Raw genomic sequence first — 16576 nt, 5'->3', positions numbered from 1 at the left:
TGCCTCTAACACTTTTCCAAATGGATTCACAAGTTACCTCGATGATGCGGCTGACTCACGTATAAACACCTCTGCAGTCCCTCACACACAAACAAGGACACACACACACAAAGTGTAATTCCCCTCACCTCAAATAAATTAGTAGTGGCTTCATGACTAATGCTGCTGTCCCCTCCTCCCTCCTTTCCTTTGAATCACAGACACACACAGACCTCCCCTTTCCTCCCTGATTTTTTTTTTGGTCCCCCTCTCCTCCATGCTTTCCTATCACACAGTCATTATTTATCCGCACTCTTATAACTCCCTTTTTTATGCCTCCATTCATCTCTCTGCATTACACACTTATTTCCCTCCTTTTAACTCCCTCTTTCTCTCCTCGCAGCTCTTCGTCTCCCTCTCCCCTCCTCCCTCCCTCGCTCTCAGTGTCCCATAGGGGGAATGCCATCGAAAATTTGCACGATTGTGATTAATGGCTTTGATCTGTTTGCCCGGCTCTCTCTCCATCCTCCCTTCACTCTGTCACTCTCTCGCCCTCGACATTTTCAGTGCGACAGCCTGCAGCGAAGTGGCCTAAGCATCTTCATTAACCAAATCAAATCAAATCAAAGTGTAATTAAATTAATTTAATTGATTTAAAGTGCATTTCACAGGGTCACAGTACAGTACACTTTGCAGCAAAAGAGATGTACACATTTTTTTTTTTTTAAACCAAAGCGCCTAGAGGAATGAAAGGGTCAAATGATTGCTCACTCTTCCTGTCACTTAAAAAAAAAAATGTTTTAACAGAAACTTAACTTTATGATGCACATGAATAACTATCACATCAGATTTGAGTGGTACACTGCATACTGTACTGTATGTAGGACACTAAACTTGTGTTTGGTGTTGAACAACGTCCATTAAACAGCACTTGTATGCATTATAGTACTAAATAAATAGTGGACATGCAGATGTAGGATTGCTAGTCCTCTCACAACATTAAGTGTGTCTGTTTATTTGCCAAAACAAAAGCTCTCAGTGTATGTGAATACTGCATTCACAGTAACGCAGCTACAGTAGGCACTCACCCCAGTTATGAAAAACCTGATTAAGATTGCAGGGCCAAGGCAGTAATAGCCAGGATTTACCACTAGCAGCTTGGATAATGAGGCGGCTGTACTTTTTTCTTTTCACTCATTGTGGGCTCCTCCAGGCTGTGTAAGCTCACTTTTCATGGAAATAGTGAGAATATTGTATTTACTCAGGTACAGTGATATTCATTGCTATATGGAGATGGATATAAACAGCTTATCCCAACCCGGATGTGAGCTATTATCTGCACATACACTGTGCATGAAAACATACTCATTATTTGTGTGTGTGTGTGTGTAAGAGGAGGAGACAGTTTGTGTGATAATCTTGTGTGTGTATGGTACTGCGAGTCTTGATTTGAAATAAAGTATGTACTCTCCTGTATGTACTGTTGACTAACATTATCTTATCCCTCTCATGGATAATCCCCAACGCCCACCAGGTTCTGTGAGGTGGCCAAAGAGAACGGCATGGACATCTTCCGCGTGTTTGATTCCCTGAACTACCTGCCAAACATGCTGCTGGGCATGGAGGCGGCTGGGGCAGCAGGTGGCGTAGTGGAGGCTGCCATCTCGTACACAGGAGATGTATCCGACCCAATGAGGCAGAAGTACTCCCTCGACTACTATTTGAAACTAGCAGACGAGCTCGTCAAAGCCGGAACCCACATCCTTTGTATCAAGGTAAGGAAGTCAAAGAAGTGCTGTAAGTATTTGCTTTGAGGGTTGTTTACTGCATTTTGATTAGTAGAAAATATATGTATAAGAGCTAACTGAAGTTTGTTTTTACTTGTTCCCGTTCAGAAACGTGTATACATGAGACACTTATCTAAATTAATACACAGATAATGCTCACATTGGATATAATTCTTCATTCAAGCATGACAAAAATATTTTCAAACATGAAATGATAAACTCCTGCTCTGTCGCTGTGTGAACCATCACATGCAGCTGTGGCGGTCTCATAAAAGGCTAACACGGCTAATGAGGTTAACTTTTAAAGGCGTAAATGAGCATGCATTATAACTTCATGGAGTGCAATGATCACCAAAGGGAGCGTATCTAAACCTCTGAGCTCTGTCTGGGAATTTCTGTTAATATCAATTAAGATTTGTATAATAATCATCGTCACAAGACTGTGAATCCCTTAATGTTTCTCATTGTTTTATTGTGCTAAGGAATAATTTTCAAATCCATATTTAATGGTTTTCTTGTCGGAGATCTGTAAAAGTGTGATTTTTCATGTAGTGAAAGGATGCTTTCCAAGTGTAAAATTAGGGTTTTCTAAATCAGATTAAAGGAAATATCTTTGTCACAGATGGTTGGAATAGTTCTTGATGAAGTCTGGTCTTGAACTAACTGAACTGATTTCCATGAAAGTCTGTAAGAGTTGCATCAGGACTAAATTGCTTAAATTAAACCTCCAGTTTTAACTTTAGATAAATGATCTTCATGAAGGAAGACACAAAGATTATTTGTTCAATTTCAACCGCCTGCATCTTTTTAAAGATTCTGGTATTGTTCTTGTAAACATGTTTTTTCGGCTTCAGTTGTTTTGTGTGTTTTTACATGAATCCACCAAATTATCTGCTGTTTGTGGTCTGTTCCAGCTATCATAAGCAGCCTCAGGCCAGCACTGTGTGCTCTTTCTCTCACTAATGAGGACTTACACAGGTGGTTGAAATTAATCTTGTTTAATTTTGTCCAGGGCTCCATATCCAAAATTAAGATGTGTTTCACAAAGTCACTTAAAATAGAATTAGCATAGCTACATTACGGCCTACTCATGGTTTAAATTGGAATCTGGTCCTAAGAGTTTCGGAAATACCTCTTACCCATTCTTCCTTGTGTCTCCTCCTTCCTGTCTCTCACCAGGATATGGCCGGTCTGCTGAAGCCAGAATCCAGCAAGCTTCTGATTGGCGCTCTGAGAGATCGTTTCCCAGATGTGCCCATCCACGTGCACACTCACGACACAGCTGGAGCAGGTGTAGCCGCTATGCTGGCCTGTGCTGAGGCTGGAGCTGATGTAGTGGATGTGGCTGTGAGTATACATCAGTCTGTTCTACAGATCGCTCATGTTATTAAAAAACAAGCTGCTTTGGTTTAGTAAATATTACTGTGATATCAAACTGTCTTTCAAGGTCATGACAGGAATCCTTCTGTGTAACCAGAACCAACCACTGTAAACATTGAACTGAAACAATTATCTGCAAGTTATCCTAGCAACATGAACAAACATTCATTTCCTACAAGTTTCTGCAGTTTGCATTGTGAAATGTCACTGACAAAACCATTTTTGAGGCCGGGAACATTTCCCTTACTGTGTTCACTGACGCATGCTGCCAGTATGGGCAGTTTCATTAAAACATTTGGCTGCTATTTGCAGTTTACGTTCGTTCTGCTGTTCAGTTCCTTGTTATTCTGCAAGAAAAGTGGCTGCCCACCATGGACCTGACACACACCCTACAATCATTTGTAACATTTCCTTTTGTTTACTGTCTTGTCACTGCCAAGTATAAAACACATATGCACAGTCACACAGAAACACACTCAACAGGCATGAGATAAATATACCCATATGTACAAACACATTTACAATTGATTCACTAAGGTGTGGACCCAATAACACATCTCTACAAGGATTAAGACTTGCAGTCATGCAGGTTTCATATTGATGCTGTCTTTCTAGGTTGACTCAATGGCCGGGATGACTTCTCAGCCCAGCATGGGAGCTATGGTGGCCTGTGCCAAGGGAACCAAGCTTGACACCGGTAAGTGATGAGCTCCTCAGCAATAAACGTTGGCACCAGAGATGGTTCTGTATTTAGGAAGCATCACAAGATCTACAAAAGAATATTTTGGAACATTGGAGCACATATCTTAAAATATCCAAAGAAAATCAATCTTTTAATGTGTTATGCAGTTTGTTAATGAGACAGAACATCCCTTAGATCACCATTCTTGCACAGAAATTATTTGTGTGTCTTTGAGAGTCTTTTACCTTACATGAGGGGGGGAAAAATCAATCAAAGAATCAATAAATGAAAGCGCACACCACTAATTATGGCCCTGAATCAGAGAGAATGATGCATTCTGCTCAGTGTTACCATACACAAGCAATTACAAGAGGAAGATGGAAAAATACGAGATAGACCAAAAGAAAGAGACTGGTGCGATCAATAAAACTGATGATCTGTTAAACAAAACAGTTCTGATTCATTAAATGATGAGGTTCAGATAGAAAGATGAGAATTATCAGCAGTTATTGTCAGATTTATTTGTGCCAATAGAAAACCTTGTTTGAATCTAAATATACTGGTTTTTATTAGGAGTCCTTATTTTCATCACAGCATGCTATGATGTGAAATTTGCTGCCCAGTACATCCACAGACCTCTAGTTTAACTGGTGAGCAGCTCTTCCAGGAGATTTAGAGGTTAAGAGCTTTTTCCAAGGCAGGCTTGACATGGCTGTTGGTTATTCACTTGCTTTCCCCAACCATGTTCTGCCAGCTTTATCAGAGATCTGAGTCAAAAGCCTGCTTCTCTACTCTGAAGACCACCACTGCTTATCTATCTAACAAGTCTTCTCAGGAGGTCAAATGAGAAGTAGAGCAATGGATTTATAATACGTTCTTTCCCCAACGGCCTTGTTTTCCAGTGTGTTCTACTCAGTGTAATTTTCGTGGACTATGAAAAACACTGGAGCCCCATAAGTGGCCGGGCTCACTGACCTCTGCCTTCTTCAGCGACAGGCACACAGTGTAAAATATATTAAAGCAGCCAGTTGTAAAAACTGCTGTTTAAAAATTGAAGGAATGTGAAACAGGCTAAAGGAATTAAAACAGATGTGAAGTTTGCTGCGTAGTTATGTAGAGTAATGGTGTTGGGCGAAACCGACTCAGCTCTGCTAACTAGATCCAATAGCTCATTTCCATTACTCAGGACCAGGAAAAGCGCTGTTAGTCCTGTTAACATTATATACAAATCTCACAGCCAATGTTCTGTCTGCTGCTGTAATGCCAGAGACTATTAACATTATGAGCTGTTGTTACTGTATGCACCAAGTTCTCCTTATATTCGGCTCTGATAATGTAGCCACAGATTGTTTTCTGCCTCCATGCATAAAAGACATTATATCTGATGATTATGTAGTCCTTAGGGAAAACTCTCACTAATGCATGTCAACAACAGGTAGACTGTCCCCATGTGCCATGATAAAATGAGCCCTGATGCTCATGTTCAGTAACTTGAGTCTTTAGTGAAACCCGTGCCCACATTTCCTTGGCACCATGTTTTTTGAAACATTATCAGCCTCAGCCTTTCTCAACCAAAAAGTTCCAGGAATTTTTGTAACCAGAAGAACTAAATGCAAGGACTACATTGGGAACTCAAGTCCCTTTTTCACATTCCTGTTTGTATTTCCATTGCCTCTGAAAGACCATGATTAGGCAAATTGCGCAGATGACGGACTTTAAAACAACTGCTGTGTCTGAAAAACAATTTTCACACACGAAGATGCAACAAGTCGCCATGTCGTTCTTTGTATTTACTTTTCAGTGAGTGTCGTGTTTAAATTGGATGGAATGAATAAATGAAGACATTGTTTGACAGTGTTTCAGAATATAACCGCAATGAAACTTTCAGAAAATAGTTTTATTTTTCCTTCACTTTTTCATACTCTCAACTTGTTTGCACACTTTGACTTTTTAGCTGTCTCACTTTTTTTTAGTAGTCATGAAGTCGACAACAAAGCCTAACTTTTTTAGGTTTTTAACGTTCATGAACATCAAAAGACACTTTAGCAAAATGTGTCCTTTTTTGTGACGCTGTTAAAGTGATTTAAATCAAATCATATATCATGTTTTTTTTTTTTTACAGCATTTAGGTTGGAAATGTCCCTTTATTGACTGGATATCTGAATATTTTCTACTAATATGTTCTAATATTGATACACCTGCTGCTTCTTCTTTCGCGAATAAAGCAGTACACTAGTTGTAATTCCAACATGTTGCATGTTTAACCAACATGCAGCATTCAGCCATGTCAACTTATCCCTGAACCTTTGGAAACTTCTTTCTACACCTAAAACTAGAATGTTTTTTTTTTAAACCTGGAACTGTCATACTAAGTACCAAATACTGTCCCTGGTTCCTCTGATCAAAGGGCTCCCACTAAAAACACTCGAATAGAGGTCATGCCTCATGGTCTTGAGTGGTTTCTGCAGGTCCTTTTCATTTCCAGTGCAGAGGATGACAGCAACCATCAGCTCTTGGTGTTGTTAGTCCTGCAGCGTGTCCCTCAGTATGAATAGGCTTCTTTCTTGACTTATTGTTTTGCAGCAATATTTAACAGGCATATAGGGAGATATCTGTGCTTGAAGAGTACGAGATTTCTGTAATAGTCCATAAAGCACAGCAACAGAGCCATTAAGACATGCTGCTTTGAGTATGATGCGTGACTTTGAATTTAAAAGGAGAACCTCTTACTCACAGTACTGTCTGCTGAATGCAACATGTTCACGTCCGCCCTCTGGAGTTGTCAAATATTGTTCTGGGCAATTTAGAATACATGACTTAGTGCAGCATAAAGGTATGAAAGTGAGAGGAAACTCTCCAAGTATTTAGACACAGTCCAGTTTAGTAACAGAATATCAATTTGTGAGCATGCAGTATCCCAAAAGAGAAAGAGAGAGAGAGAGAGAGAAGGTCATTACTCCAGAGTGAGAGGTTTTCAAGTCTGCCAGTTTATTCATGGATTCAAATTTGCTTCACTTGAGACTCAGAATAGGATACAGGATGTCCACACACACACACACACACACACACACACACACACACACACACACACACACACACACACACACACACACACCCACACACACACTCACACAAACACACACACACATGTGCGTTCTTATACTCTATCCTAATGTGACCCTGCTACATGCATTATGCATACACATGCAGGCAGACTCCCTCTCACTTCCAAATTCTTCCATACCTGTCACCTTGTGCTCGTCTCCTCTTTTCATCTCTGCCTCTCGTTGTGCCTCTCCCTCCTGCTATCTCCATTTGCTTGTCTCGCTAATTTTGTAATCAAACAGGGCACTGCCTCGGATACTTCTATACCTTCCTGACCTTAAGCCTGTTTATTGCTTTTCTTGACCCCCCCCTTTTCTTGCCTCTCTATTACAAAGTAATAATCAGTGCTTTGCAGTATGCTCTGCCTCCTCTATCTCCCTCCCTCCTTCTACTCTCATGTCTTTTCCTATCACTGCGGCTTTCTTCTATAACATTGTCTCTCCATCCCTCTCCTCTTCCCTCCCTCTCACTCAGTGACAAAGCAATTAACAGCACTTTTTTTCCTCCCTCCATCTCTATTCTAGACTCTCCCTCTCTTTGCTCTTACCCATCCACTCCCTCAGAAGCTGCTGCTTGTCTCCCACAGCATCTTTACCCTGAAGAAATGACAGAAGTAGCGCTTCACTGGTTAATTCATTTGTCTTTTAAGCTGTCCGTTTATTTATTCAATCAGCCACAGTATGGTTGCACATTCATGCATTTTAAAAGCCATACATATTCACAAACACTTGGCAGTTGAATGATGATGCACATTAAAGTGGTCCTTGTGTTTGTTTGACATGGTCTTTACTGCCTTTCTTCATGCATCGTACATGGACGTAATTGATGAAGAATTTCCAGCTGCCACAACAACGCAGCTGTTTTAAGATGTAGCAGTCATTAAACACAATATACACACACACTACACAAAGCATAGACATTACTATATGCAGGCACTCACAATTTACTAAAGCCACACAGTTAGGCAGGTGAGCCAGCACATTTAGCTTCTTGCTCACCTCCCTTGTGTCTCCCTTTTCCTCATCCGTCTGTGTTGTGTTTTCTCTTCTTTTCTCCCCGAATCTTCCTGTCTCTCATCTGTCTTCATCTATGCCTTGTTTAGCTCTCATCATCTCATCAACCACAAACTGTGTGTGTGTCTGTGCGTCTCCCCAATGGTGTAGAGAATACGTGCACAAGCTTATGAGTGCAAATACATAAAGTGTGCGTTTGTCTGTTGGTTTTCAGCATGTGTGCCCACGCCTGTCTGTTTGTCTGCTGCATTAGTGAGTTTGTGCTGCTAATGAGTTGTATATTGATGGCACTTTGTCACTGCCAAGCAGCCATCTGAATGACTGATCTATGTACGTGCATGTATTTGTGTGCCTGGATGTTTGTGGTTTATATACACACGGTATAGTTTTGCAGTGATTGATGGTTTGAGGAGTGAAACCAGCAATCCAGAAACAAACAATGCTGTATTTACCAAAAATGCTAGAATCCCTTACATTTGTAGCTGTCTGCCGTTAAACTTTAAAGATAGCGGAGTAAATCCCAAAGGGCATCATACAACTGTTGTAGATAAAAGACAATACTCTATTACAGCCAGCATTACTGCTTGTTGACCGAGATGCTGCACCAGCACCTGACTGATAAACTGATACACCGAAAGAACTGATTCACACAGGTGTGGTGTTTGGATGATTAGTTTATCCTCAGGTAACTACAGGCCTATGCTATGAAATTTCTCCAGCAGATGGTTAGAAAAATTAGACATTTTGCCACCATTGTTTCTTACAGGACACTAAAAAATGAACAGTATCTGTGTATTTTCATGCAACTGAAGTGAAATCCAGACTTTTTAACACAGTGGCAGTGTACCACCTTGCTCATGTCTTTGTGACATGTAGAAATCTTCTCAGCACAGCGACAGCAAAGTTAAGTAGTTGTCAGTTGCTGTCAATCAGGGAGGTACAGTATTTTCCTTTTTCAAAGAAACTTAATTTTAGGTTTTTACACCTACAGTAACCTCAGCTCAGCAGTTGTATCCACAGTTTTGTGTAAGGGCAGCCCTTTGTGTTTCCAGCTGAAAGAAGATGGGTTACTGCTACTATTACTTATTTAGTAGAACCTTAAACGTATATGTTTTGTTCACTGATTCAAAGACAGGATACACTGACTGTGTTGGATTTTCAGTTTGTACCTGAAGAAACACTAAAATCTCTTCTTCTTTGTCCTATTTTCTTTTGGTAAACAACAAAACTGCATCACAGCCAACATCTGGTAAGAAGTAGAAGAGACAGTCTGGCTGACCAAATATTTAACGTAATGTCATCTGACAAAATCTACATAAATATAGGTTAATAATATTAGCTTTATGTTGTATTTGTCATGATATTAAAATATGTTATCACAGAAAAGACGACATGCTGTTGCCGATTACTCAGCAGAGTGCCAGCATTTAGTCTCCACCTGCTTTCTGTGACCATCAACACTACACTGTTTTTTAATGCAGCTGAATTAAGGTTTCATTTGCAGACTGCTGTGAGAGTCATTTCATAATTGCAACGTAGTTTGACAAAATCAACATAAATGGACGACCACAGCTCTGCTCTGTATTCAGCTATATTGACATCAAAAAATACTATCACAGAGAAGTTTAGAGGTGGCGAAATGTTGTCTTCTTTATCTTACTGGCCCCCGTCCCTTACTTGCACACTGAACCACCAAGCTGGCGTTTAGTCACTCTGGAGCAATTTTTTGAAAAGCACCAGTTTTAGTCTAGATGTAGAAATGGAGAGAAAATTATGTGTTTACAGATTTACCTGACTTGGTGTGGATGTGCTCAGAGTGGAGTATGAGTTGAGCTGACGTGACTCAACTGTCACATTGGACATTTCGTCACTTCCCCTTTTTAAATTCAGGCTGTAATTTCACAATGCAAGTATAAATGAAAGCTACAAAAATGGTTTCTTCAAACAGAGAAGGAAATGGACCTAATTACCGAGTGGCTTGGCAGGCAGCTGAATTTGAGGAGCAACAACATGCACATTAATTTCGCATTAATTTCACAGTAGCTCCATTTCTCTGCCAAGATCACAGTGGAAGCACACAAACACTTTTTTGGAGTACGTACTCACTTTGACTCATAAAAATTCAAGCCTGTCACTTAGTTGTGGATGTAATGAGCTAAGTTTGTCTCATTAACATGGCTGATTTTTGTCATCATTAGCCAAGCTCAGTGTACTTCCAGCAGATTTTTCCCTTTCAAGGTAATCAGCTTTGGCACACCTTAACTGGCTGCAGCAGAATTTCAGTAATATAAGCAACATCAGTTTTTTTTTATGGGATCACAACATATCACGGGGATTTAATGAGCAGCTTTGGAGTGGGAAAAGAAAAATTGAAATGTTGAATGAATTAGCAGATCCGCTTATGCAGGCTAAGAGTACACTTTGCCTACAGTAGTAGTTCAGGCTTGCCTGTAAGACACTTTCAGGTCCTGAAACTATCTTGACTTCATGCAAATTTTGAGTGGGAGCTCCAGGTGGATTACATACTGCTGACACTTTGTCTTCTCCACTGACTGGTTTAGTCAGGCATAAAAACCAGCATATGTACTGTTGTGGGAGACACAGTCCACACGTCTGATGCGTTGTTCTGGTTTGCAAAGTGTACTTTGAGAAAAAAAACTCTGCACACTGTTCAAACTGTGACAAGTTTCATATCATGTTTATATTTTCATATATCACACTCAACAGCAGAAGCCTGAGCACTGTCACCATTTGCTAGCTGGCACAAGTTTTGTAATGACTAATGTAGATAAATGGCTTCCACATAAGCTTCCATAACACTTACACTATATTTATAGAGAAAAATTACAGATTTTGGCTTTAAAGCTTGAATATTCATTTCAGTACACGCACATTAATCTCACTCATTCTCACTCACTTTATAGAACACCCAATTCAACACATTTAATAAGTCAAAACTTATACCACATTATAAAGGTTACTCTCCTCCTTTTATTCCATGCTTTAGATTTATATTTTTGTTGACACTGTCTTTAGACAAATGTCTCTGTCTCTAATAAGTAGATCAGTGTTGTCAAGTTTGAGCATGATGTCTATTGATTTCATGTCATTCTGCTCTGCTCCGGTGCAGGTATCGCTCTGGAAAAGGTATTTGACTACAGTGAATATTGGGAGGTAGCCAGAGGCCTCTATGCTCCATTTGACTGCACTGCCACCATGAAATCTGGCAACGCTGATGTCTACGAGAATGAGATACCCGGAGGACAGTACACCAACCTCCACTTCCAGGTACAGTGAGCTATTCTAGTATTTTTTTTTTTTATCGCGTTTTGTGTCAGTGATTGATTTTCAAGCTAAATGAGTTAAAATGCACTTCCCAAAGCTCTTAGCTATATTTTTAGCTTCTTTGGATGGATCATTATTGTTGTATTATTGTTGGATAGTATGTGATCCACCTCAATGCACCTTTTTAAAGTGTTGGTGCACTTGTTTTAACGTAATTTACAGTTATTGTATGTATGGTGTTGAAAATGTCAAATATCCATATTTGAAAGAGGTGTCCAGGAGAGTCGAAGTATGAAAAAACATAATATTCTTAAGAAAAATCGACTTATTTTCTTCCACTCCTGAAAACATTTGTTCAAGGCATTATCTTTTTTAAATACTTGTCCAGAAAGTGCAGTCATCAGAGGAACTGTATAAGAAACTCTAAGTAAAAATGTTGTTTGCACAACTTATTCCAGTTTTTCATAATGTTACATGGCACAAACAGCTTCAGTGCCTTTACTGTGCACAGTCACACTCTGCAAAGTGTCACAGACTATTTAAAAATGACCGAATCCACCGTGCTGTGCATCCACTGGAAAGAATATGTGGGTGCACATCCCAGAGCCCAGTTGTGACCTGTTTATATCAATGAGTGTTAAATAAATCCATTCTGTTGCAAATTACAGGCGGATATCATATTGGCCCATCTGGCCTTAGCTAGATTTAAAAGACGTAGGCGTCAGTTCACAAATTATAGCCTTAAATCACAGGTTGACACCAAATTGCCCAGAGTGCCATGAAATTATTCCTGAAACAGGAAATGGTGAAATTATTTTTACCCTGTGCATTCATGCTGTTTGTTTTACTGTAATTGATTACAGGCTCACAGTATGGGGCTGGGAAATAAGTTCAAGGAGGTGAAGAAGGCCTACACTGAAGCCAACAAACTACTGGGAGACCTCATTAAGGTGAGACTTAAAGATGAATCAACACTGTTTGTGGAGTTTTTTGTCTTAAGTGTTAACTGTATTTGTGTATTTGTCTGAAATTACAATAAAAAAACATTGACTAAAAAAAAAAAAAAGATGAATCAACACAAGTCCCTCAGCTTATTTTCTGGCATGTATCCCAAGCTGCACATCTTTCAGCTGCAGTGTGCAGTGCTGGATGCTTGCAGTGCCAGTGATGTCACCTGTAGGTTTCTGATGAGACACTTTGAAGCTTCACTGCCATCTTAGCGGTTATTGAAGCCATAAAATCCTAATTGGACTTGGCAGACAAGACTAAATTGCAAGCTCTATGATTCAAGAGCAGCGCATCACTTAAAATAGTTCATAATATTATCCCATCATACAGAACAGATTAAACAAGTGAGAAAATAAACAGCTCTGGAAAATAAACGACGGTGAGCACAAAGCCAAGAACCGGCACATTTCAGCTGTAAGCGTGCTTCACTCCACTCGCTTTTCTAAATGATATCAAAGGCAAGTTGGGAGAAATGTTCCCCTCAAAAGTACAAGTTTTACTTTGGCATGTATTTGACATTCCTCCACTGGCGTCTCTCTCTCACACCGACTGCCTCTGCCAAGCTGCCCCTCTTTCTTTGCTTGACTGAGCCAAACGATCCCAGATTAAGTCTGGTACATCCACTGTTCTGTGCTGTCTGGATTCACTTTCAGCCTCACAGTCTGTCTGACCCTCTCTCTCTGGCTTCCTTGCCCATTGCGGGTAGTTTTCTTCCTTCATTCACCTTTTTTTTGTCGTGTTGCCCTTTCCTTAACTAGACATTTTTACACTTAACCTGACAAAATGGAGCCTATCTATTCTATATCCCCTTTAACCTGTAACTGACCAGATCATAAGCAGACAAACTCCAACTTTTATTTCACTATAATAGTATTTTTCAGGAGTCTCATCAGTGATACTTATTTCTTCTTTGTATTACCCTACTCTTTGTTAATTTGGGCACACTGAACTAGATTTTGGTTGATTTCCTGAAGGGCACATTAATTGTAGTCATGGAGAGAGAGCTCAATTGCCAATTCCACAGTCAACAATTTCATTCTCAGCCTAAATTCACCTCCTTCCTGCCTTTTTGTTTTTCATTATCTTTCATTAATTCCTTAGTATTTCTACCTTCATTATTTACTATCACAGCTTAGTAATAGATTCATCCTTCTTTCAGCGTGTTCACACTCACTCTGTAATTGTTTTGTTCTCTCATTTGCATTCTCTTTCTTTATCAAGCCCCCCACTCACCTTTCTCTTTCTCATTCCATTGCTGCCTTACACACATTTATTCCCCAGCTATCTTTCTTATTTTGCCCCTTCTCGTCGCAGACATGCTTCCATGGATTCCCTATTACTTTACCATCCCCTCCTTTCCTTTTTTTCTTTTTTTACACTATTTCTGTCTGTCTCCCTCTCTCAATTTTGCTTCTCGGGTCCCTTCTCCCTAATTTTCTTTACCCCTTTCTGTTTTCCTCATCAATTCCTCTCTCCCCGACCTCCCCTACCCTTTCCCCGTGCTCTCTATCAATTCAATTAAGGCTCGGCGGGCTTCGCTGCACAATCCAATGTTGCCTTAATGTGCCTCGGGTCCTGCTATGCTCTCTGTTGTATCCTGTTAGCTTGACAATGGCTGCGTCTCTCACACTGTTGGCTTGTCGATAAGGGAGAAGGAGTGCGCTTGTCAGATATAGATATAAAGTAGACAGACCACAGAGGCAGCAAGCATGGTATACACTGTACCTTGACCCTGATCTCCCCCCCACACATACACACACACACACATATGCTCCCACAGCACTGCAAATGCCATATCTTTGACATTCAGAGCTGTGGATGAAGGATTGTGCTTGTCAGAAGACTTAATACCCAAACCACTAAACACCAAATGTGTATTAGGGATATTTACAGGACTGATTTTGTCAAGCCACTGCCTCAACCCACCATTAAAAGATAAACAATTATATGAAGATGTCAGATTTTTAAGAAATACTTTTCGTATTGAAACCCATTAAAATGATTTCCATTAAAGGAAAAGTGTGCAGGATTTAGTGGCATCTAGCAGTGGGCTGTATGCATGTAGGAGAACTTACAGTGACCGTGAAACAGGGCCTGTAATGCCAGTGTTTGGTTAGGCTGTTCTGGGCTCCGTGTAAGAGGACCCATTTCCCAATTATTTCCAGGTGATTATACACTAATTAAAACACACTTGTGAATGTTATATTCAGTTTCTGACAAGTCTGTTCAACTACATGCCACTAAATTCTGAAGTAATTCCTTTCTTTAATGAGCACATTAATTCCTTTTTAATAATTTTTTTGTTTTGGTTTAGCAGTGGGTGCCATGTCATGAATTAAGAAATCAGGATATTAGTACAGGATGGCTCTAAACTCACAAAACTTCCTGGTTAAAAGTAAAAAGAAATAATAATTTTTTTTTTTAGCATAAATTACATCAAAAGCAAATCAGAGACTGCGAGACTTAAAATTGATTTCATTAAATGCTCATAAGCCTGGCTGTTTAGTTTAATATTAATTTCAGATGTGCAGCTTAGTCTAATCATTACATAGTCTGCTGTGCAACCAATGCAAATTAACCAAATCTGCCTAAATCCATGGACTTCATTTACTATTATAAAGGACCTCTACGCATAAATCTCCATCGTCTTGAGTTGTCTTCAGCATTAACAGTCTTTGAGGTCAGAGAGCCATCACATGCATGTTAATGTATCATGCAGCAACCATGAAGCTGGCATGTACAGTAGCTATGGAATATGATCAGTGACGGTGGATGTTTGCCACACTGCTTGCTACAGTGTACCCAGACAGGGCCAGGTGTGATCCGGGCAGTGAGTCGAGCACTGGTTTGGGGTCGACTTTATTTGTGTGTGAGCCTTTTAAATTTATGTGAATCGCAAAGGAAAGCAGATGCAGAATAGAGAAGTAAGGGTATAGGTATTGTAAGGATGTAGATTGTTGATGATTTGTGAGGTATTTCTAAATTTATATTGAAGCTATTATGCTCCTAAAATATATTACGTCTGCCACAAGCTGTCTTAAAATACAATTTATTTTGCTGTGTTTTGATTCAATATCGTCAAACAAACTTACTGTCATCTTAAATATTTTATGGTTTTATTTGCCTTATGTTGTATTCCCCCATTCTTTATTTAAAATGGATGACTGGTGAAATTCAGTGCTGCTGTCTGAGAGAAACTGAAAAACAAATCAGGAAAAAAAAACATTGAAAAGTCTGTCCGGTGAAGAAACCTTGACACACACAAAAAACGCAAGTGATGCAGCTGAATGGTGAGCTACTGGAGGACAGGGGCTGGAATTGTCTTGTTTCTCATCCTCCCAGTAATGTAATGGTACCCTTGCAAAGACCACTACGGTGTAATGTAACCTGAAAATGATGACGTTAAAACGAAGATGGTAATAAGTTATCACTACTAGTTCTGAAGGTATTGTTGTGATCTGGCTCAAGTGGCCGCAACAAAAAGGGAGATACACCATCACGAGTGTCTGTTGATTTAATGGAATAGATTATCTTTTGTTAAATTAACTGAATATTTAATGTATGGTGTGTGGATGTCATTAGGATCAGTGCCTTATGCATTAGTAGAGTGTGTGTGTGGGTATATGTGTTGCATAAAAACAAGAGCAGTAACTAAGGCAACGTAACTAAACCGAGCCAGCACAGGTATCTGGAGGGGTGAGCAGATAGCTTCAAACAACATCAGCAGCCGCAAGCAGTCAGAGGAGAGTGAGATACTGAGCTGTGCTGTGCTGCAGCTCAGACTTAAATAACTTGGGACACCTGAGGGTCTGCTGCAGTAGTAAAGCAAACAGGCAGGTGAATCACAAAAAACAAATGATACCAGGAGTCATCCCACTGCTTATTATTTTTGCTTGAGGGTGAATTGGGTGAAGCAACAACGAAAGTCAGGCAAAACGTACATGAACAGATGCTCCAGGCACCATTTTAATAATGTAATCTGCCAATTCTAAACATACAGTAAATCGTTCTCTTGGGTGCGTTTCATTTTTAGGTACTCGAGGTATTCACACAGCATTTCCAGCATCTTGAAGAGGGACGGCAGGAGAGGTTTATGAATATATCAGAAAAAAACATATTAGTGCCTCTCTAGTGTTGCAAGTAATGATTATTGTCATTATCAATTGATTTACACACTATAGGTTGTATAGCCTTTAAATTGTCAGCAAACAATGAATAATGCCCATTACAAGTTTCCAAAACCCTTAGAGGCATCTTAAATTGTCTTGTGTCCGGCCAACAATCCAAAACACCAAAATACTCAGTTTACTTTCACAGGAGACTATGAAAACAAGAGA

The 16576-nt window shown here is 39.8% G+C and overlaps 1 protein-coding gene across 1 annotated transcript in view; it reads left to right on the top strand.

Moving 5' to 3' along the window:
• LOC134005473 (pyruvate carboxylase, mitochondrial-like) overlaps positions 1 to 16576 on the top strand; it is a 279864-nt gene that overhangs the window by 236451 nt on the left and 26837 nt on the right. The window contains exons 17-21 of the mRNA XM_062444380.1: positions 1514 to 1754; positions 2946 to 3113; positions 3762 to 3843; positions 11077 to 11234; positions 12095 to 12181. Coding sequence (XP_062300364.1) covers positions 1514 to 1754; positions 2946 to 3113; positions 3762 to 3843; positions 11077 to 11234; positions 12095 to 12181 — 736 coding nt within the window. The remainder of the gene's footprint in view (positions 1 to 1513; positions 1755 to 2945; positions 3114 to 3761; positions 3844 to 11076; positions 11235 to 12094; positions 12182 to 16576) is intronic.

Source organism: Scomber scombrus, chromosome 23 (genome assembly GCF_963691925.1).
Source record: "Scomber scombrus chromosome 23, fScoSco1.1, whole genome shotgun sequence".
NCBI classification, from domain to species: domain Eukaryota; kingdom Metazoa; phylum Chordata; class Actinopteri; order Scombriformes; family Scombridae; genus Scomber; species Scomber scombrus.
This window is presented reverse-complemented; position numbering and strand designations above follow the sequence as displayed.